Source organism: Podarcis bocagei (assembly GCF_964188305.1).
Source record: "Podarcis bocagei genome assembly, chromosome: 7".
NCBI lineage: Eukaryota > Metazoa > Chordata > Lepidosauria > Squamata > Lacertidae > Podarcis > Podarcis bocagei.
Genome location: NC_138132.1, coordinates 50,958,787 through 50,979,628, shown reverse-complemented (window position 1 = coordinate 50,979,628; position 20,842 = coordinate 50,958,787). Strand labels below are relative to the sequence as shown.

General features: G+C 51.2%; 1 protein-coding gene across 1 annotated transcript; it reads right to left on the bottom strand.

The window, feature by feature from the left end:
- Nucleotides 1–83: 83 nt before the first annotated feature.
- On the bottom strand, nt 84–20,568 carry VPS9D1 (VPS9 domain containing 1). The gene is made up of 15 exons (XM_081203765.1): nt 20,354–20,568; nt 18,032–18,107; nt 17,255–17,347; nt 16,798–16,960; nt 16,519–16,630; nt 15,413–15,475; nt 12,986–13,038; nt 12,776–12,863; nt 12,003–12,088; nt 9,361–9,869; nt 7,268–7,397; nt 6,853–7,061; nt 5,745–5,829; nt 4,123–4,227; nt 84–1,788 (listed from the first exon to the last, which is right to left on the bottom strand). Exons 1-15 carry the CDS (start codon nt 20,465–20,467, stop codon nt 1,695–1,697), a joined length of 1,980 nt encoding a protein of 659 aa, XP_081059891.1. The 5' UTR covers nt 20,468–20,568; the 3' UTR covers nt 84–1,694.
- Nucleotides 20,569–20,842: the final 274 nt, after the last annotated feature.

Here is a 20,842-nt window from a genome sequence, read left to right as displayed (position 1 = left end):
AGTGGAGGGGAAGAACTCATAAAAGCATGTCTCCACCCAACCGTTAATGCTCCCTCCCCGCTTTCAAAAAAAACACGACTTGCTGAGCAGCCAGAAGACAGTGTGTTTATTACAGCCCACCAAGAGCAAAGCTGGACAAGTGGAAAGGGAAGGAACCAGCAATTTAGGCTCAAGGAGTCATGGCTGGCCAGGCAGGGGCACTGCAGGAGGAGGCAGCGCTGAGCATGAACAGCAGCAGCTGGACCCCTGTTGCTTTACAATGTTCGCTGCTCCTTGCCTTTAACAGCAGCCAATGTGTCTTTGCAGCAGAGGGGCTAGCCAACCTCGCAGGGCTGTTGTGAGGCTCACATGGAAGAAGCACGTAAGCCAGCTTGAGCTCCTTGGAGGAAAGAGTGAGGAGTGTGATCATAAATAAATATTCACAATAATAATAACAGTAGGAGGAAGGAGGAAGATCACCCCCATCAGACCCGTTGCTCCCCATTCTGCTCTTCGAAACCTCCCCCCAGCTTGGAAGGGCTTACAGCACAGGTGTGGCTCAGGCAGGTATCACAGGGCCTCCCTTCTCAAAGTCCCGTTTGACTCCTCCGGAAAATGTAGCAGAGGGAAGTCCTGCCAGGGCGTGGCTCAACTGCAACTCAGGCAACACACCTGCAGGGCCTTTGTGCAAATTCATCCAGAGGCCTCAAAATGCTCATGGTCCAGGGCTTTGCTTCCACTCTGGCCCAAAGCTTATCTTCAGTAGATCGTGCAAATTCTGACACATGCACACACAAACACTCTCTCTCACACACACAATCACTCCTTTCTGAAATCCATGCACTTGGGAGGCAGTGCAAACAGCCTCTAAAAACTGCACCGATCCCATGATTTCAGTGAGTGGGAGTGGATAAGAACCAGTCTTACCCTGCTTCACCAAGCATACATGCACGTAACATCCATACGTCTCTCTCTCTCACACACACACACAACATCAGACTCCCCTCTCTTACCTCACAGTATGAATCCCAGCAGGTTCTCTGCCCCCTGCCCCCTTTTTCCTGATTCCCCACCACAGACCACCCATGTAGCAAAAGCAAGGATGCAAGAGGGAGCATGCAGGCCGGGTGGTGGTGGAAGCAGTGGCAGGAGATGCTGGCCTAGGCAGGTGCCCATCACTGCTCTTGCAGACGCTAAAAGGAGTTCCTGCATTGCGATGGGCAGAGGGGCTTGGCTTCCTTGGACCCAGCAGCAAATACAATGGATCTGGGGAGGGGGAGGGACAGAGGATTCTCCTTAGCCAAGGGAAACAGCCTGATTCTCGTCGTCCCCTGCAGTGCATCCAGGCAGAAAGTCAGCAGCAAATCGAGGCTCGGGAGAGGCACCCCCCCCCCACAAAGCCAGGGTAGTGTCAGATACCACCCCCTTCCCACATCCAGTCCACGCTGCAAGGCAGGGACCCCCTTCCAACATTTCAGGCTAATATAAAAGGCTATGAAGACGTCCCCTGCCAATATTGCACAGAGTCCAGGGAGGGGCAGGAGGACTCCTCCTCCTCAGGTTTGTTTTCTGCAGGCAGGGGGGAAGTTGGGCCCCTCTGGAGAACACGCAAGCTGTCACCTCGCAGAGTGGAGAAGGAGGGCAGGAGTGTCCCCACCCGAGGGAGAAGGAAAGAGGGGGAGGCCGTCGCCTTGGCACCCCAGGGCAGAGCTCAGCTACTTCTGCAGGATGGGACGGCGAAGGGATTCCACGTAGGAGAGGGCGCTCTGCAGGGAGGTCAGGCAGTACCCCTCCTCGCCAATCAGATACCTGGCAAGGAAACGAGAGTGTCAGAGAAAGATCTGCTCAGCATCTGCAGGGAGAGACATTAGGCAGATGGCAATGTCCAAGTGACTGGCTGGAGAAGCTGAAACTCTCAGGGCCTTAAAGCCAACAGGCAACACCTGTAGTAGAGGGTATGCAAGCAAGAAAATGAGATGTAATTTTTTCCTCTCCCATCATATTAGAACTCAGGACGGGGAAGAACCCTGCATTAATGTATGGAATTGGGCGACTTTAAATGAACATATGAAGAGAACCAAACTATGAATGTTTTGTTTTTATATTCTTGTTGCAGTCTCTTGCGTTTCTTGACTAAATAAGGTAATATGAGAAAAGACAATGAAAGTGTCAACAACAACAAAAAAGAGCCTTGTTGCTGGATCAGGCCAATGGCCCATCAGGTTCAGCATCCTGTTCTCACAGTGACCCCCAGGCCACCCAATGGGAAGCCTGAAACCTGAACCTGAGCACAACAGCCCTCTCCTCTCCTGAGGTTCTGGCAACTGGCATTCAGAGGCAGATGGCTCTGACAGTGGAGGGAGAGCATAGCCATCGTGTGGAGAAGCCGCATCCTTTATGAATTGGTCTATTCCTCTTTTGGAGCCCCACAACGTGGTGGCCATCACTGCCTCACGTGGGAGCAAATATAACCATGCACTGCATGGAGAGGTACTTTCTTTTGTCTGTCCTGAATGCACTGCCCAATTTCATGGAGGATGCTGTGTCAACCACGGTGGCCAGGTGGAGCCTCCAGGTTCAGAGGCAGTCTGGCTCTGAATGCTGGATATGTTCAGGGAAGAAGGCCTACTCTCCTCCTCTCTTTCCTCTGTGTGGGCTTCCCATGGGGACGTCTGGCTGGTCACTGCAGGACAGGGTACGATGAACTAGATGGCGATCTTAGTCTCAGCCACCTGCAGGACTCGTCTACTGAAGGCAGCAGGAAAGAGCAATGCTTTTTTAAGGAGAGGAAAAAAGATGGAAGATGGATTCATAATTAAGATGCTTGGAGGAAGCTTTGGAGTCACCCAGATCTCTTTTGCACTCAGGGCAAATGTTCAAAGCTTAAACAGAGCAGAAATGAGACAATGGCGGTAAAGTTATGCTGGCTGGGTGCTGTTCTCAGTGCTCATCCCTGCAGTCTTTTGAGACAAAACAGCATAAACCAAAAAGACAGTCAATCAGATAATGAACAAGCTCAGCTAGAAAGGCTTTGGGTCCCTCCAGGGACAAAAAACAAATCACGGAAGTATCTACTGAAAACAGAGAAGTTAGAAAAACAAAGAGAGCTTTTTGGAGTTTGCAATTGGCTGCATGCCTGGCTGTGACCGGGCCACTAGGCAGCTTCTGGGTTATCTGTGGAGGCCTCTGGGCTCGAAATGGGGACATTTCCCAGTCAAAACAGAGCAAGATTGGAGAGGAGAGGCTCCAGAGCCGAGCCGCGATCCCCATGCACCTGTCCAGTCTGATTATGCCTTGGCTGCTTCACCCACATGCTGGCTGCGTCTTGCTCAGACTCCAAAGCTGGCAGGCCGTGTAAGCAGAGCTGACAGCCTGAGGTGGTGGTGGAGGGACTCCTTCCCCATGCGGAGGCGGGCGGCACAGAGATTGTGGGTGGGCAGAGCTAGACTCGGCCAGATTTAGGCAATGGTGTCTGTGTCTGTCGCCAGCCAGATTGTATTGCCTTGGGTGGGCCTGTGGGTGAAGGCTCATGGCTCCAGAAATTTGGAGAAGGGGATGGAGTGAGGCACTAGATCCCCTCTGGAGCAAAGGAATCCATCCCAAACCACCCAGGGAATGGGGGACAGAACTATGCCCGGTGACTAGGAGCTGCTGTGGCAGGAAATGCCCTCAACTATTCTCAGTGGCTGAGCACTCACTCTGCATGCAGCTTTAGTCCTCAACATCTGCAGGATGGGCTGAGAAAATATTTATACACACACGCATGATCTGAAACCTGTAGAGAACTGCCCTGCCAGTCTGTGCAGACAACACTGAGCTAGCTGGACCAGTGGTCTGACTTGCAGAGTATGCATTTAGCACCTAAAAAACATACAGGAATGGACAAAATGACTTCTGAATCAGCCAACCATTAAATTACACCCCAAACCACATCTTTTCTGGTTACAAAGCCTGATGCAAAGTTCCAACGGGGATTTTGCCCAGGAGAGCTCCAAACTTGGTTCTCTGGCTCTTAAGATTTAAGTGCAGGTTTCAACTGGGATATGCTTTTGATATGCTTGCCTGCCTGCCTTCTCTTCAAGAGAGAGGTCAGCCCCTGCTTGTCACAGTGGCCGACAGAGGCGCTTCTTCCCTGCTGCCTACCCTTCGTGGATGAACTCCTCCAGCGCAGCACACTCCGAGACCAGCTGAGGCAGGTTGCTCTTGAGGACCACGTAGGAAAGGATGGGAAGGAGATCGTCAGCACCACTGCAAGACAAAATTCCACATCAGCTTTGTGGCCCACACTGCAGGGAGGGCTGGCTCAGGGGTCCCACAGGTGGCAGTTTTAGCACAAGAAGTGCCCAGAGGTGCTTGGTCTGGCTCAGCAAGAGGCAGCTAGGGAGTACCCAGCACACTAGTGATGGCCAAAGCATTGCGGGGGGGGGGGGGAGTGCATTTCCAGAATGCATGAGAGTCCCCTGAAATGCCCTGCAAGCCCATAGTTGTCTGGCCTTGGCTTTGTCGAAAGACACCTGTCAGGGAATGGATAAGGCAGCCCTTCTTGCTGGGGGCCTCTGCAGAGAAGGCTCTGCTCATGGGCACAGCTTCTCCTTGCTAAAGGTGGACAGAATGCATTTGGCACAACTTAAGGGATGCAATCCGACCTCACATCTTTGGAAAGCGTGGAAAGTTGGGCTTTTGTTCTACTACTGCTTCTTGCTTTGCTATTTTAGCTGGGATTCCTGCATGGTAGGCGGCTGGACTAGGGTCCCTTCCAACTCTACAATTCTATAAAAATTCTATAAGAAAACAATAAAGCAAACTTTTAAAAAAAACTAGAATGCATTTTAGCAAACAACACCGTGGAGTGGAAATGAGGAAGGGTGTGACCAAGAGGGCAAGGAAGCAAGCCAACCCAACAAGCTACTCATACAACCTAAGAAGATTTTTTTTTTTTGCACAATTGTAACTCTTGTGGGAGAGAGAGAGAGAGAGGCTGGTCACTTTGCCAGCTGTTCCCCAGATGCCAGGCCCTTTCCCCAGCAGCCGGTGGTCGGAGGCGCTCTGACGCAAGTCAGCCAGGGGAGAGGAAGCAGCTCCCCACTTGCCTAGCCCTGGAATGTGGGGAACAGGCGAGACAAAGCATCCCTGGAGGCAGGCCCCAGCCTCCCTTGCATTCCTTCTCCTTGCTCAGCGGGGAGCCTGGCAGATTTGTCCCAAGACTCAGGGCCCCTCCTGCCTGGCCTGGAGCTCTGCCCCTGAAGCCCTTGGGCTGCCTTGCCCTCGCCCACTTTAATTCTTTTGACAGTCCTCCCTCCCCCTTTGCCTGGCTAAGCGCTGCTTGGCTGGGAAGCCGCTCCCCCCTCCCCCCCTCCCCGCTGCCCTTCTGCAGCTCGCGGGCTAAGTCCCTCTGACAGATCCAAGCTCCTTAATTGGCAGACTCGGGCTCGGTCCACAGGCGCGGGGACCGGCACTCAGGCTGGGCACAGCGGGGAGCCCCGCTGTCGGAAGGGATCCATCACGGCCGAGCCCCCTTGCTGGATGCGTGTCTGGGCAGCGGAAAGCCTGGAGCCAGCGAGAGTGAGTCAATGGCAGCACCGGGAGCTCCAGACAGCAGAGGAGGGGAGGGCCTGTGCAAAGGAACGAAGGAAGCAGCAGCAGCCCACGCCTCGAGGAAGGGGCAGGCTCCAAGACAGAGGAAGCCTCTTGCCACCCAGGGCCAACCCAGGGCTCGGTTTCTGCCTGCTTCTCCCCATAGGAAGGACTTGGGCTGCAGTACTTACATGGCAGACGATGCCGGCTGGGGCCGGCCCTCCCGGCCCCCACAGTACTCCTCAGCACATTCACAGATGACACGCAACGTCCGCACTGCAGGGAACGGCAGCCAAAAGACAGTGGGCGTGTTAAAAAGAGGTGCCATAGGATGTGGAAGAGGACTGGAAAAAGTTTAAGGACTATCTACAAAACCATTATAAGCTGTATGAATGTTAAGAAAATGCACGATAGAAAACAACATGGCATCAGCAATTTAGTTGAAAGATATATGAGAATAAGTGATGTTTAAGAAAAAGATGAAATTGGAAGCAATATTATGTTTAAACTAAGCAGTTAAGTATTTGATAAAAATATTTAAAGTCTGAGACATAATATTTGAGAATTACAAAATAAGAACTGAAATAAGGCAATAAATTGCTGCTTACAAGTTTATTACTGAGAACGCAGGAAAAGGGAGATGTGAGGAAGTCCAAAAGCTTGGAAAGATGATTTTTGGAAAGTTGTTTTCGTTGTATTTTTTCTGTTCTATGTTTATTCTTCTGTTTTTCTCTGTTCTCTTTTGTTTGTTATATTTTGGTGATGGTATTTTATATGTTTGGTGATTCTTTGTTTAAAATTTGCAATAAATATCTTTTTAAAAAAAAAAAAAAAAGAGGTGCCATAGGAACACAATACAAAGTCAGTTATCAAGTTCATGCAGCTCACCAACTTAGACGGCTTTAAAAAGAGGAATGGACTGATTTGTAGAGGAGAGGGCTCTCAGTGGCTACTAGCCACAAAAGCTGTGCTCTGTCTCCATGGCTGGAGGCAGTGATGCTTCCGCAGGCCAGTCACTGGAAACCACAGGAGGGGAGAGCGCTGTGATACTCGGATTCAGTCCCCAATGGGGGAGTATTCCCTTCCTAAAACTCTGGAGAACTGTTGCCAGTCAGTGTAAGACAGCATGAAGCTGGATGGGCCAAAGGCCCGTCTCTGTTCCTAGGTTTCTTCCCCACCAGCACTCTAGATAGACAGACATGTAGTCTGCCAAGTGTTTAATGAACCAATGGTTCTGGATTCTGCACAGGTCTCCAGTGCTTGGGTGCTCAGCACCTCATTTGCATCAGGTAGCCTCACCTATGCATTCCAGCTTCTTCTGAGGGCAGCTGCCCAGAGGAATCAGCATCAGCTCCTGCACAGCGGCGCAGTATGGGTAGGATCCAATGCCCCAGGTGGTGTTCCCCTGGGGGAGCAGCTTGGAAGAGATCCCCATTTCAGAGGGGGGCGTATTTCTCTGCAGCTCCATGATCTTGGAAAGGGCTGATTCCCGGGCTTTGTAGACATTCCTGTGTGGATGTGGGGTGGGGGGCAAAGGGAGAGAGAAAGGAACAGCCTGAATGGATGTTGTGGGGTTTCCCAAACTCACAGGCCCCCGAGTGGAAGCAACTGTCCACAAGGCAGGGCTTTTCAACTGGTGGTTCTCGCCCCACCTGCTGTGCTGCGAAAAGTCCCGCCACGAGGATCTCTGCCAGAAAAGGCATGGCCCCCTTACCTGTACACAGCCAGGAGAGGCCCCCAGAGTGGGGCAAAGAAGGCCTCCTCCAAACGTGCCACACACTGGTCCTTGGAGGCTGCTGTGTTCAGGCCCTCAAAGGCCAGCAAAGTCAGGGAGAGCAGCCTGTCTGGGGAGAGAAACAATTCAGGCAGAGCAAGCCAGAAAGGCTCCAGAGAGCAACTGGCGCAGGGCACTTCCACAAGGCAGCCCAGGAGGTGGACTGACAGGGCGGTGAGCAAATGAAACCAACACAGTGAAGGCCGGTCCTGTAAGGAAGCGCTCAATTAGCCAATAAGGCAGACTGAGCACGCCCCTGGGACACCAGCAAAGCAGGGGCACTAAAAATAATGATTTTTCTTTTAAAAATTGACATTTGGGAATAATAATAATAATAGCACTCATGGGGAAAGTCAGAACTTTCTTACATTGCACTCCACACTCTCCTATTTTATTGTTCTCTTTTTGCTAACTTAGATTACAGGAACGCAAGAAGCTGCCTTATACCAAGTCAGACCATTGGTCCATGTAGCTCAGTATCCTACAGACTGATTGGCTCTCCATGATTTCAGGCAGGGGTCTCTCCCAGCCCTAGCTGGAGATGATACTGGGGATTGAACCTGGGACCTTCTGCATGCAAGGCAAATACCAAATATCAGAATAATGCAAGGAAATGAGATCCTGTTATGTGTAGCAGCAAATCCATATCCATTTTATTATATATATATATATATATATATATATATATGTATATATATATATATATTGCTAAGCTCTAAAAAAACCCCAAAACATTGGGGGGCACCATATGGGGCACTGCCCCAAAAACCTCTGTCTGCCCTCAGCCAGCTCCTGCCTGTGTGAACTGGCTGGCAGGTTCCTCCTGCTCCATCTCAAGTCTTGCCTGTGTAGAAGGAGGAAGCTTCCTGGCTCTGGCATTCTATCGGTCTCCCTGCCTCCTGTCCCAATGGGCAACAGCCACCAGTGAACCAACATTTTCAGCACATGTGTGTGGATTTTTCTCTATTCTCCCACCCAAGACTGTAGGTTCTGTGTACCAGTAAGCTAATGAAAGCGAGATGGTGGAGGTCAAGACTGCAGGAAGCCCCTTTTAAGGGGAAAGGTACAGAGTCAGCAACCTTACAGCCTTCGGAGACAAGGATTCCAAGGAGGCAGTGCTGCCCCCTTCTGGTGGTGCCCAGGGAGCCACAGAAGATGAATCTTTCAAAGCAGCCTTCGACAACTCAGTGCCCTTCATCTGTTTTGGACTACGACTCCCATCAGCCCCTGTCAGTATGGTCATATGATGCTGGGGCTGATGGGAGTTTTAGTCCAAAACAACTGGTAGGCAATAGGCTAGGCAGAGCGGGGAGGCTGATTGATGGAATCTGCCAACACAGGACGTGGGGATGGTGCCCGCTTGCTTGGATGGTTTCAGAAGAGGACTTGCGGGGCTCTGCTGATGTTCTCGGCAGAGACAGGATAGCGTCCCAAGGTTCGCTTGCTGGTTTTGATTTTTAAAAAATCAAAAGAGCATGATGAAGCGGGTGGGTAAAGCTGAAGGCAAATCCTCGACTTTGAATTCTCACATACTTGTCCATTGCAACTTTGTAGGATTTGGCACATCTTTACTACTTTCACAGCACTCCTCTCCCCCCCCCCAGGTCAGTGGTCACCCCTCCCTGCCATGGCCGCCTGCCCTGTGTCCGATGCAAAAGACTTGGTGGTGGTTTTTATTGTGAAAATCTTTTGTAAGCTGCTCTGAGCTTATAGATAGAAGGTATTCTACGTTAAAAAAAACCTGAACCAAGAGACAGGATTTATTTTTAAAGTTATGAGTGTTAACTGGTGTACTGATGCCAGGATGTCTGCATCGTCCAAAACAGATTTGTGAACCACCACTGCTGATTTGCTCTGTGTTTCATTTCCCTCTTACTTTGCTTTTTACAGCCTCAATCTATATAATATGTGTTCGCAACACGAGACAAAACTGCATGCATTGGACGAAACGGACACCTAACACACAAAAGCCTTACTCCGTAATAAATGCAAAAGGCTCTTTCATTCTTGCAAACAAATTAAGCTGCTCTCACCAATAGAGTTGTGAATGTCCTTCACGACTGCTTTGAGCTGCTCTTGCTGGCTCGACAGCTTCCTCCCGGCCGGTGGGCCCTGGGGCTCTCTCAGGGGCCCTGAAGGCCAGGCTTCGGAGGCAGACAAGAACTGCTCCAGGTCTTCGAAGGAACTCTCCTTCTCTGCCAGGGCAGGTGCTGGCTCCTCACGAGGCAGGCTCCGCTCCGGGGTGCTCAGGCTGGGGTCCTCGATGAGGGGGCTGCTGGAAACGCTGTGCCGCAGGTTGAGCTTGTTGTTTTCCTGGACGGAGAACATGGAGTGCATGCTTTGGGAGGACCGCAGCCTCCGTCCCTCGGGGGCTGGCGAGAGGAAGGCCTCGGCGTCCAGAGAGGAGGAGAGGGAAAGGCCTCGGGAGACCTTTCCAACAGCTCGAGCGTCTGCTCTGCCCCAGCTCACAAGTGGATAGACGCGGCTGTAGGCCGAGCACTGCAGCTTCCGCAGCAGCTGGCAGATGGGGTGATCCGCAAAGCTGGAGGCAAGGAAACAAGGGACTTGTTAGAGAATCATGGCAGGAAGGACCTGCACCCACGGACCCATTCCCTTTGGGGGCTGCACCACTTTCTCTCTCGCTCTCTTGGGGCAGAACAAAACAAGGAGGCCACCTTTGACCAACAGGTGCAGAGACATCAGCTGCCCAAGAGCTGACATGGGCTATAACTGAGAAGGGTTTAAGGTTCCTAGATCTCATGACAGCATAAAATGAACACAAGACCCTCAGGCGAGAGGAGGGATGACCTCAGGGGAGTCTGTGCAGGGTCACGTCCTTACCTTTGTTTATCTAAGCTTTGCAGCAGCTGCCTCCTGAAAGGTTTGGGGTCTGTGGGTGTAAGAGATTTGCAGCAGCACCCTTGACACAGCAGGGGCAGGGAAGATCTGTGGGGGCCTCCAGATGTTGCTGGACTCCAGTTCCATTCAGTCCTGACCATTGGCCATGCCAGATGCTGGGGCAGAGGGGAGTGGGAGCCCACCAACCTCTGCCCCCCCCCCAGATGCTCTTCCACCACTGTTGGCAAGTTCATTTGGAAGCAAGTAAGCATGCACAGCCAACCAAAATGATTTGTGTTGTATCTACTGTTAGCGAAGCTCAGCGCAGATCCACTGAAATTAATGGGCATTACTGTGTTAGGTCTATTAATTTCAGTGGGTCTACTCTCGGTAGAAGTTAGGTGGTGGCAACTCTGCCTATATTTCTCCAGCTTTCCTCCAAGGAGCTCAGGGTGCCCCAGATTTATTTCCACAACGATTCTGCAAGGCATATTGGGAGGAGAGCAGATGTCTGATTATGTGCTAGAAGCCAAAATATTAGCTGACTGAAAATCCAGGTTACACAACAACTTAACTATGCACCTCATAAGTCATTCCTGAAAAGTCCTTCCAAAGCTTCTGACAGATGCTCAGGCAATGACTTGTCTGAAGACAGTCACAGGGCAGGGAGTTCCCCAGCAGCTGATGAATGTTTTTCCCTTGCTGTCTCTTAGGGCAGGAGCATGGGCAATGCTGAGAAGGGCACTCACAGGCAGCCTCAAAGCCACCACCCCTGCTTGGGCCACAATAATCTACCACCATTTAAAAAATATCATTTATTAAATTTCTATACCACCTTTCATCAGAGGGTCACAGAGCAGTTTACAATGTAAATATTACAGTTGTTGTATAAGGGATTATTATTATTATGACCAGAATGTAATTGAAAGTAATAAGATTTTGGAACACACACACACAAAATATCATCAAACCATCAATTCTAGTATGAAGGGGGCCACCTTATCTAAATTATATAATTCAGTATTTGAACAATTGGCATTAGTAATTATATTATAAATTGATATTGTTATAATGAGGCTATTATTGGATTGAAATTGAAAACTAATAAAACTATCATCCAAAAATGCAATGTAAAAACACAAGAATACAGACATAGTGACAAATGAAAACAATACCCCCCCACCTGCCAAACACAGTTTAAAAGGCCACAGATTGTTTAATTAGCCAAAGACCTGAGAGAAAAGGAATGTTTTTGCCTGGCGCCTAAAGGTGTAAAATGAAGACGCCAGGCAAATCTCCCTGGGGAGAGTATTCCACAAGCACGGAGCCACTGCAGAGAAGGCCCGTGCTCGTGTTGCCACCCCGGCACCTAAAGATATGTAATGGAGTTGTCAGGTGAATCTCCCTGAGGAGAGTATTCCACAAGCACGGAGCCACTGCAGAGAAGGCCCGTTCTTGTGTTGCCACCCTTTGGACCTCTCAGAGAGGATGTACACGAAGGGCCTAAGAAGGGGATCTTGGGGTCTGGGTAGGTTCATATGGAGAGAGGTAGTCCTTGAGGTATTGTGGTCCTGAGCTGTTTAAGGTTTTATAGGTCAAAACCAGCACTTTGAATTAGGCCTGGAAACTGACTGGCAGCCAGTGTAGTTGGGTCAGGATTGGCATTATATGCTCAAACCATGTTGTCCCAGTGAGCAACCTGCCCACCAAATTCTGCACCAGCTGAAGTTTCTGTACCATCTTCAGAGGCAGTCTCACACATTACACACTGCAGTAATTTCTCCTGCCCAAGGCCTCCTAGCAAAGCCCACACAGGTTACAGCCATTTGCTCCTTACCTGAGGAGGTGGGAGATGAGCTTGGGCACCAGGGACAGATCGTTGGGGCTCTTCCTCAGCTGGGCTTTCCACAACCTTGGCCACTCCTGTGGGAGCAGAGAACACCATTGCCTCGTGTCAGCCACCCTTTCCACTTGCAGAACAGTCCCCAATTCCCGTCTGGCAAACACCAAAAGCTGCAAACATGGTGCTGGTTGATGCCTCCATTCCCCCCCTCTCTGCTGTGTCTGTGCTGGGGGGGATGTCCCTCAGGGGCCTGACCCGCCTAGGCAAGGGGATAAGTAGTCTGGCCTTCAGCCAGGGTGAGGGGGGGGGAGACTTCCCATTAAGGGACCTTAGATTCCCTTCCTGTTATGATTCTGGATTTGCAAAGAGAAGGCTTAGCACAGAGCACAGGAAGGTGCCTTTGGCCAAGTCAACCCGGCTCAGTATTGCCAACACTGACCAGAAGCAGCTCTCCAGGTTTTTCCAGGCAGCGGGTCCTTTCCCAGCCCCAAATACAACCCCAGGAGCTGAACCTGGGGCCTTCTGCATGCCAAGCACAAGCTCTCCCCTTTAAATCCCTCCAAGCACAACCAAGAATGCTGGTGGATTTAGCCACTCTGCCCCATTTCCAGACTCAGGCCCCCCACGGTGGCTCTCTGTCACCCCTGCCCTTTCCAGTAAAGGACCAGATCCTTTCAGAGCTGGACCTTGAGAGGCACCAGGTAGAGGACACTCTGTTTTGTGCTGTCGCAACCAACTGCACCACCCATTGCTGGCCTCGCACGTACATGGTCCTGCTCGTACTCCAGGATCGCGGCGTAAATGGCCCTCTGCTCCTGCTCTTCTGGGGTCAGCACCGCATTGCTTGAAAACCTCCTAAGGAGATGCAAGCACAAGGCTCAGAGTCAGTGGGGGAGCAGAGCACCCAGGCCTCCCTTTCCAAGCCACGATCTGGGGGCACAAGGAGGCTTTGCTTGGCCCCCACAGGGCAGACTCGCCTGTTGGCTGCTTCCTGCAGCCGCAGCCGACGCTCCTCCATCTTCCTCTGGAGCTGGAGGGAAGCAGAGTTAAGGTTTCACAATGCAACACTCTCTCCTCCTCTGCCTCTGCCAGAGTGACCACATCTCCCCAGAGGCCAACAGGGGGCCTGTTCCTCCATTTGCAAGCATCACAAGCTCACGGGCAGGTAAACATAGGAGGCATCCGGTAACTCCAGTCCTCCTGGTCAATTGGGGGAGAAGGGAGCCACTGGAGGGGAAGAGCGGAGCCCAGCCACCAGCATCTGACCTCACAGACATCCATACAAAGTGCCCGGTGTGTGTGTGGGGGGGAGATTCCAAAGTCTACCAAGAGAAGGAAACAGTGTTGGGGGTAAATCCAAGGAGGGGAGTCTGGGTGAAGTGTGCATGCCTAGCCTGGAACAGGGGGCAGGGAAAGACACGAGGACAATGGCAGGATTGTCCAACTGCTTTCAGTTTTAAAAAAAGAAGATCAGGGGCAGAGGTTTGCAACCCACTAGCAAGACAAATCCATGGAGGAGAATGTGATGGTCTGTCCCTGGTTATTAACAGAAGGGTGGGATTTGACCTACAGGGTCAGAGCCACTAAATCTCAGTTGCTGGGTATGAAGAAGAAGAGGAGTTCGGATTTGATATCCCGCTTTATCACTACCTGAAGGAGTCTCAAAGTGGCTAACAATCCCCTTTCCCTTCCTCCCCCCCAACAAACACTCTGTGAGGTGAGTGAGGCTGAAAGACTTCAGAGAAGTGTGACTGGCTCAGGGCCACCCAGCAGCTGCATGTGGAGGAGCGGGGAATCAAACCCGGTTCGCCAGATTACTAGTCCACCACTCTTAACCACTACACAAAGAAACAGGCGAGGCTGCTGCTTCTGGGTCCTGACTGTGATCTTCCCAGAGGCATCTGCCTGGCTCACTGTGGGAGATGTGACACTAGACTTGGCCAGCCTTTGGTGCCCTCCAGCTGTTTTGGACTACAACTCCCATCAGGCCTGTCACTGTACGGCGATGCTAGCTGGGCAACCTGGCTCCCCCACAACATATGCAGGCAGAGGTTCTTCCCTGAACGTAAGAAAGAGAGCTTTGTTCAGGCAGGTGGCAGGAAAGGCTCAGCAGGAGAATGAGGGCTCATAAGTAATGATTCAGGAGTTCAGGAGCAAGGCAAGAAGTTCAGCAGCAAGTGTAAGCAACAAAGATGTCCCAATGAGTTTGCCCGCCCCTCTTGCCACACTTTTAAAGCCAAGGCATGCACACTCAGGAGATGCTCTCGCCTCAAGGGAAGGTCAAGAATGCAAGTGCATGCTCCGAGGGGCAGCTGGGTCTGCTCTCATCTGCGTAGGAGGGGCCTGGTTCTGACTCCTGTTCAGTCATTCTGCCCCCTTCCTTGGCTGATTAAAGCCCTTCCCAGCTTCCACTGAGGCTCTCTGCTTCGCAGGAAGGTCAAGAGGGAAGAGATGGCAACCCTCCCTTCCAATGTGACTGAAATTGGGGTGGAAAGGGAAGGTTCCTGCTTCCTCCAACCCATTCCCACAATTCAGCTCTCCACCCTTTCCTTCCCCTTTCTTCCTTCCCCGATCCCAACAGTGCTGTGGCGTCCATGACCTCAGGCTTCATGTGAGTTGTAGTCCAAAGCAGCTGGAGGGCACCAAGTTGGTGAGAGCTGGCCAGCCCTGCTTCCTGGCTTACTCTCTGGCCATTCTGCTCAAGAAGTGGCTCACCTTCCCAATTCCTTTTTCAAGGCTTGGACTATTCTGCGTACCCTTAGGCCCAGGAACAGCCACCTCCTCCTTCTCTGCACCCAGACTTCTCCAGCTAGTTGTCATTTTACAGTTTGCCCTGCAGCTCGCTCCTGGAGGCATTCCAGTTTGCCAGCATTCTTCTCCCACCTTGACAATCTCAGTAAAGCAGAGATGCAAAAGCTGATCTCCCAGTAATAATCATCATCTCCCGCACAAAAACCCAGACCTTCACTCAGAGTAGAGCCCCTGAATAAGTAGGGCAGGGGAAGTCTAGACAGTGCCCTCCGCGTATTGTGGACTCAGCTCCAGCCAACACGGACAGCAGTTAGGAGTGACGAGGGAGGCAATGCATCTTTGCATGCAGAAGGTGTCCCAGGATTAATTCCCAGTGGCTTCTCCAGGTAGGACTGGGAGAGTCTTCCTGCCTGAAATCCTGGAGAACCATTGCTGTCAGTCATCTGTCTCTATGAGAGTTGTCGTCAACACCTGGAGGGAATCAGGGTTGGCTACCCCTGAAAAATTAGGCAGGTATGATTTAATCCCATTCACAGATCTGAGAACCTGCAAGGACCTGTCCCTGCCAAACTTCTTAATGTCATGGCCTCCTGAGTTGGTCACCTCCAAGGATGGTTGAAGAGCAATTAAGCATCTTCCCCAGAAAAGGATACTGTCTCTTCTCGTGCTTTTGCAATCACCAAGTTCTCCATCATCTGGCGCTGAAGGGAAAGCGTCTGTAGGGTAAAGAAATGGCACTGAGGCTACACTTCACAGAACTGTTTGGACCAGGAGTGGGGAAAGAAGAAGGACAAGGACACCAAAAACATTTCTTCCACAAAGCAAGCACAGAAACTGTGGGGGCCCCGAATCCCCCACCTCTGTAGCCTGGAGCTTCACATGAATGTTGTCACTGCTGGTACAATTTGTCAATGGATGGTGTTGTGTACTCATTATGCACAACTGCACCACCATCACTACTGTTAGGAAATTGCTATGGTGGCAGGTGGGTCGTTCCCTTGAAATTAGCTTCTTAAAAAACAGGAGATGGCAGAGGCACAGCCTGCTGGATACCAGAAGACAACTAAGCACCTCCAGGGGAGTAGCCCACAGTCATGGCCAGAGTGGGGGAGCCAGACGGACAATGTAGGGGTCTGCTCTGCATTGTGCTGCACTTAGGGATCAGCCAGGAAGAGGAGCTGCAACTTCCCCTTCCACCACCAACCCAGTGCTACATTTTCAAGGCTGTGCAAGGAGGTCCCCACTCCCCAAATCTCTATGCTGCTCCATTCCCAGGGCTCTTGAAAAGCAAGCAGTTGGGCAGTGGGGAGCAGGGAGGAGAGGCAGGCTGCCCCTTCAAGGTTTGCTTTTCCAACACTTTCCCCGCAGGGAATCCGCTTGCAAAGCAGCACCCAGCAGGGCTGAACTCTCCACTGACCAGCTGGTCAGCAGAAAGTTCAGTCCTGCTCTCTGCAGGAGTCTGCTTCACCAGCACTTCCCTGCAGGGAACACTCTGGCGAAGAACCCCCAGCAGGACTGAAGGAAGCGCCTCCTTTTTCCTCCTTCAGACCACATGTTTAATTAAACATGTGGGCTGACCCCCAAATCAATTCAGGGCCCAGATGTGGGTCAGCTTGGCCCCAGATTGTCCTGGGCAGGACCAGGATGGATTCAAAGTGCCAGAAGGGGCCCCAGATCGGATTGTGGCGTGGGGTGTTGTACTCAGCCCTACTGGGACCCATCCTCCAGGCCACCCACTGCACCCACAAGCCCCACTTGCCAGCGATGTCTTCTGCATGGTTTGACTGGGGTTGAGGCGGGCCAGCCGAGCCTCGTAGGTGGCCTTCAGCTTCTGGTTCTGCAGCGATGCCTCCTCCAGAGGGGTGAGCTCCCTGCATAGGAAGCAGAAATGCTTCAAAGGGTCAGCAGAAACAGAGGAAACTCTCAGCCCAGAACCGGTTATCCCAGGAACCTCCAGCAGAAGGCTGGGAGCTTCAGCCACCACCCTTCCCTTACCCCCCAAGTCAAGCCACCAGCCCATCAAGAAGGCTCCCCTTACTTTTTCGCACACTGCACTTCCGTAATTTGCAGCTTCTGGAACATCTCGGGAGGCAGGAAAGGCGACAGCTTCCCGCCTTCATCCGAGAAGACCCTGCGGTGGCGGGAGACAGGAGCAGGGCCCAAAATCCTCTCCGCTGCTGCCAGCTTCAGCTTAGTTTTTCCTGATGTCGGGGAGAAAAGACAACAGCTGAGCATTGGGCAAAGCAAGGAACCACAGAGCCTCCCTGGCCCATCCCTGGAAGGATTTGTGATGAGCTGTTATAACTTGTTATGCAATTTATGAACAATTCACTGATGTGAATATTAAACATGCAGCCCCCTCCTTAGCTTTCATCCTGGAACTTCAGCCCAAAGTCACATTTTAACAACAACAAAATTAATAACAGAAATGAAGCGAGAGAGAGAGAGAGAGAGAGAGAGAGAGAGAGAGAGAGAGAGAGAGGAACATCCTTCACCGATTTTGGCAATGCTGCTTTTGGCTCTTTCCAGGCACTGCTCTGCCACTTTCAGCATCTTGGGAGTGTCGGGTGTCATGTCGTTTCCATCCGCTGTAAGGGAAGGACAGAAAAAGTGCAATGCCTCAGCCCCATCACATTTGGAAGTCAAATATCCTCACTATCATCAACCACAAGGTCACCTTCCCTGCCCCCATCTTGCCAGAAAGGCTACGTTCTCCAAACTTGTTCCACAACAACTGGCCCATCTTGCAGGAACCGCATCAGGAAAGAGCAGCCCCAAAGCCTTCCACAAACACACTCAAGAACTGCAGCAATTGGCAATGTGCCTCCAGCCAACAGCAGCTTAACAAAGGGCCTTCTCAAGAGTCCCTCCACTTTGACATTCTGAAGGCTCCATGCCAGATGGAGCCATAAAATCTGCCCAGTTTTGTCCAGCCAGCTTCACTATCCAGGAGAGGAGGGATGTTACTGACTAGTAGGAAAACTTGGTGGGGTGGGGCACAGCAGAGTTCACAACTCCCTAAGCAAATACACTGTTTGTTGCCTCTGACCTCTACAAATATTTGTTATGGTCCTGAGTATCCAGACATGTTTGCTTATTTCTAACAGTCCTCCTAGTCTCCTGTAGAACCCATTCTTAAGAGCCACGGAGAGAGCCTAAGGGCTCAGCAATCCACACGAGCCCATCGCCACCTTGGGAAGTGGCACCTTCTAGCCATGAGAAACATAAACCAGCCAGCAGAGCAACCACTTAAGCTGCAACCCTAGACACACCATTGCCTGCTGCCGCCTCTTCCAACAGGACCTGGGAAATGTAGCTGATGCTCTTCAGATATTCCACGTAGGCTTCCTGCCAAACAGAGGGAGACAGGAGAGAAATTCAGTTCAGCAGGGCATGTCCCCAGTATCGGTACACAGCTCCTCCTCTTCCTATCCTCAAGACCAGTCCCAGATGCTTGTCTGCAGTGCAACAATTTGGGAAGCATAAGTCAGAATCCTGTCCCAGAGGATGCTGTGACAGCTCTCTCAGGCAGTGTGCTATTTGCATTGTCAGCCCTGAAAATATTGCCACTTGGGGTGCTATAGAGCAGAGGTAATAATATAAGAAGAGCCTGCTGGATCAGGCCAAAGATCCATCTAGATTAGCATCCGATTCTCACAGTGGCCAACCAGATGCCTATGGAAACCTGCAAGCAGGATTCAAACGCAATAATTTTTATTTTGCCTCTTAGGCCTACAAGTTCATCTCTTGTCACCGGTATCTGCCTCAGTTTCTCATACTCCCCTCTTACAGAAGTTAGTTCAGGCCATGGGGTCTGCCCTATATCTTCCATAGTGAAGACAAGACCCACATCTCATTTGCTTTCTCTGCAATTTCTTCTCCTTTAGCACACCTTTGACTTCCTCGTGTGCCAAAGGGACCAACCACCTGCCAAGAAAGTCTCCTGCTACTAATACATTTAAAGAACTACTTTGTAGTTGTCTTAATGTTTTTAGCAATGTGCTCAATATATATATTCAGCATTCCTTGCTGTCTGCAGCCACTTTTTGTGCAAAGGTTTGTGCTTTTTTTGTTCCCTTCATTTGGACAAGACTTCCACTTTTTAAAGGAAGCCTCCTTGCCTGTAACAGCACTGGCATCTTCTTGGACCTCGTGGTACCTTCCTGATCTCCAGTGGAATTTCTAATATTATGTTTTTAAACATCTCCCAAGCGTTTTGGAATGATTTGAATCTTTGAATTGAATCTTGACTTTGCCTTTCAATTTTTTTTTTTTACCAATCCCATTTGGGGGAAGCTTCTCATTTGGGGGAAGTTTCCTTTTTTGAAATAAAATGTGGCCATGTCGGCTTTTCTTGACAATTGGCCATTTACAGGAACATTTTTTTCCCCCCGCAAGATAGAAAGCATCAGCTTTTATTGTAGTTCAGTTAACAGACAAGAAAATTTACCCTAAAAGAAATGCCTTGTCTTTCTAGTATTTTATTATAAAAAAATATGGAACGCTTCACGAATTTGCGTGTCATCCTTGCGCAGGGGCCATGCTAATCTTCTCTGTATCGTTCCAATTTTAGTATATGTGCTGCCGAAGCGAGCACCATTTACAGGAACATTTAATGTAATTACGCCACATCTGTTGCTCTGCTCAGTTTTGCCTCTGGCCATGCCCACCTCTGACATGCAACCCCTGAAAAGTTGGCCACAAAGAAATGCTACTCTTGGCCCTGAAAGGGGTGCGGCAGGCTCTAATCCTAACTTGAAGCCAAATAAATGAGTGTTCGTGAAAGGGCAAGGCCTAGCTTGATCCAACATGGTACCCTCCAGATGTTTTGAATTCCACGGTTGGAGGCAGCTATGTTCTTGAATAGTAGTTGCTAGAAAACACTTTGCTGAGAGTGTTCTTGAACTCAGACTCTACTTTCCCACAGGCATCTGGTTGGCCACAGGATGCTGGACTAGATGGGTCATTGGTCTGATCCAACAGGATCGTCTTATGAACTACAGCTCCCATCAGCCCCTAACAAAGGCTGATGGGAGTTGTAGTCCAAAACATCTGGAGGGCACCAGCCTAGTGCATTTAAATCCTCCTAAGGAAACCAGTAAAGGAAACCCACTGAAGGCACCACATGAATAATCGTTTTTGTGTTGTTGTTTTTTAAGACAGCAATCTAGTCGTGGAACAAAGCAACGGCCGCAGACGGCATTTGCATTACGGAGCTTGAAGCGATGCGAGGCGTGTGCAAGGGCGCTTCCGAAGCAAGGGTAGGGGGCCGGACGCCAAGGAAAGTGGGGAGCTGGGCAGCGCTGACCACTGGATGGGCCGCTGGCGCAGAAGGAGCGGGATGCCCCGCAGGGTCTTTGTCCGCCGCAGAGGAAAGAGCCCCACCCCACCCGGGCCCGTGGACGTCGGGCAGAGAGGGGCTTGGGGAATCCAAAGGCACCTCAATTCCTCCCCTCTCTTCAAAGCCACGCCAAACCCCCAGCAGCAGCTAACACGGAATGCGCATTCACATGTACTCCGACCCGAGCAAAACCTCCCCTCTCCTGTAAAGCCGGAGGGGAGCTGTTCGCCGCCCCTCCCCCATCCCGTCTCACCCGCGGCCGGTCTCCGGCGTCCAGCTCGAGGGCGCCCCTGGCCAGCTTCATGGCGCCCTGTAGCGGCTTCGCCGCTGGCTCCGGGGTTGCCAGGGCGGGTGCCGAGGCGGCCATGGCTGGGCCGGAACCTTTCCTCTAGGGAGCACCGCCCGGACGGGAAGAATAGAGAGCGGGCAGAACCGGATGAGTTAGAGCACCGGAGCCGGGGCAGATGAGGTCAGAAGTGGGCGGAGCTGCTGCCAGCAGCGCTCTCCGTCTGCTTTGCCATTGGCCGGCAGCGCGCAGGGAGGCTCGTCGCTTTTCCCGAGCGCGACCTTTGGGCTCGCAAGACGATCCGAAAGACCCTTTGGGGCCTTGCTTGTTAACGATTTTGCTAGGGTTGCCATATTTCAAAAAGTAAAATTCCTGACACCCGCAAAGTTGAACCCCAACATTGCTGAGCTTTTGAAACTGTTTCCGCTGGTTTTTCCATCGCGTTGCCATACATCT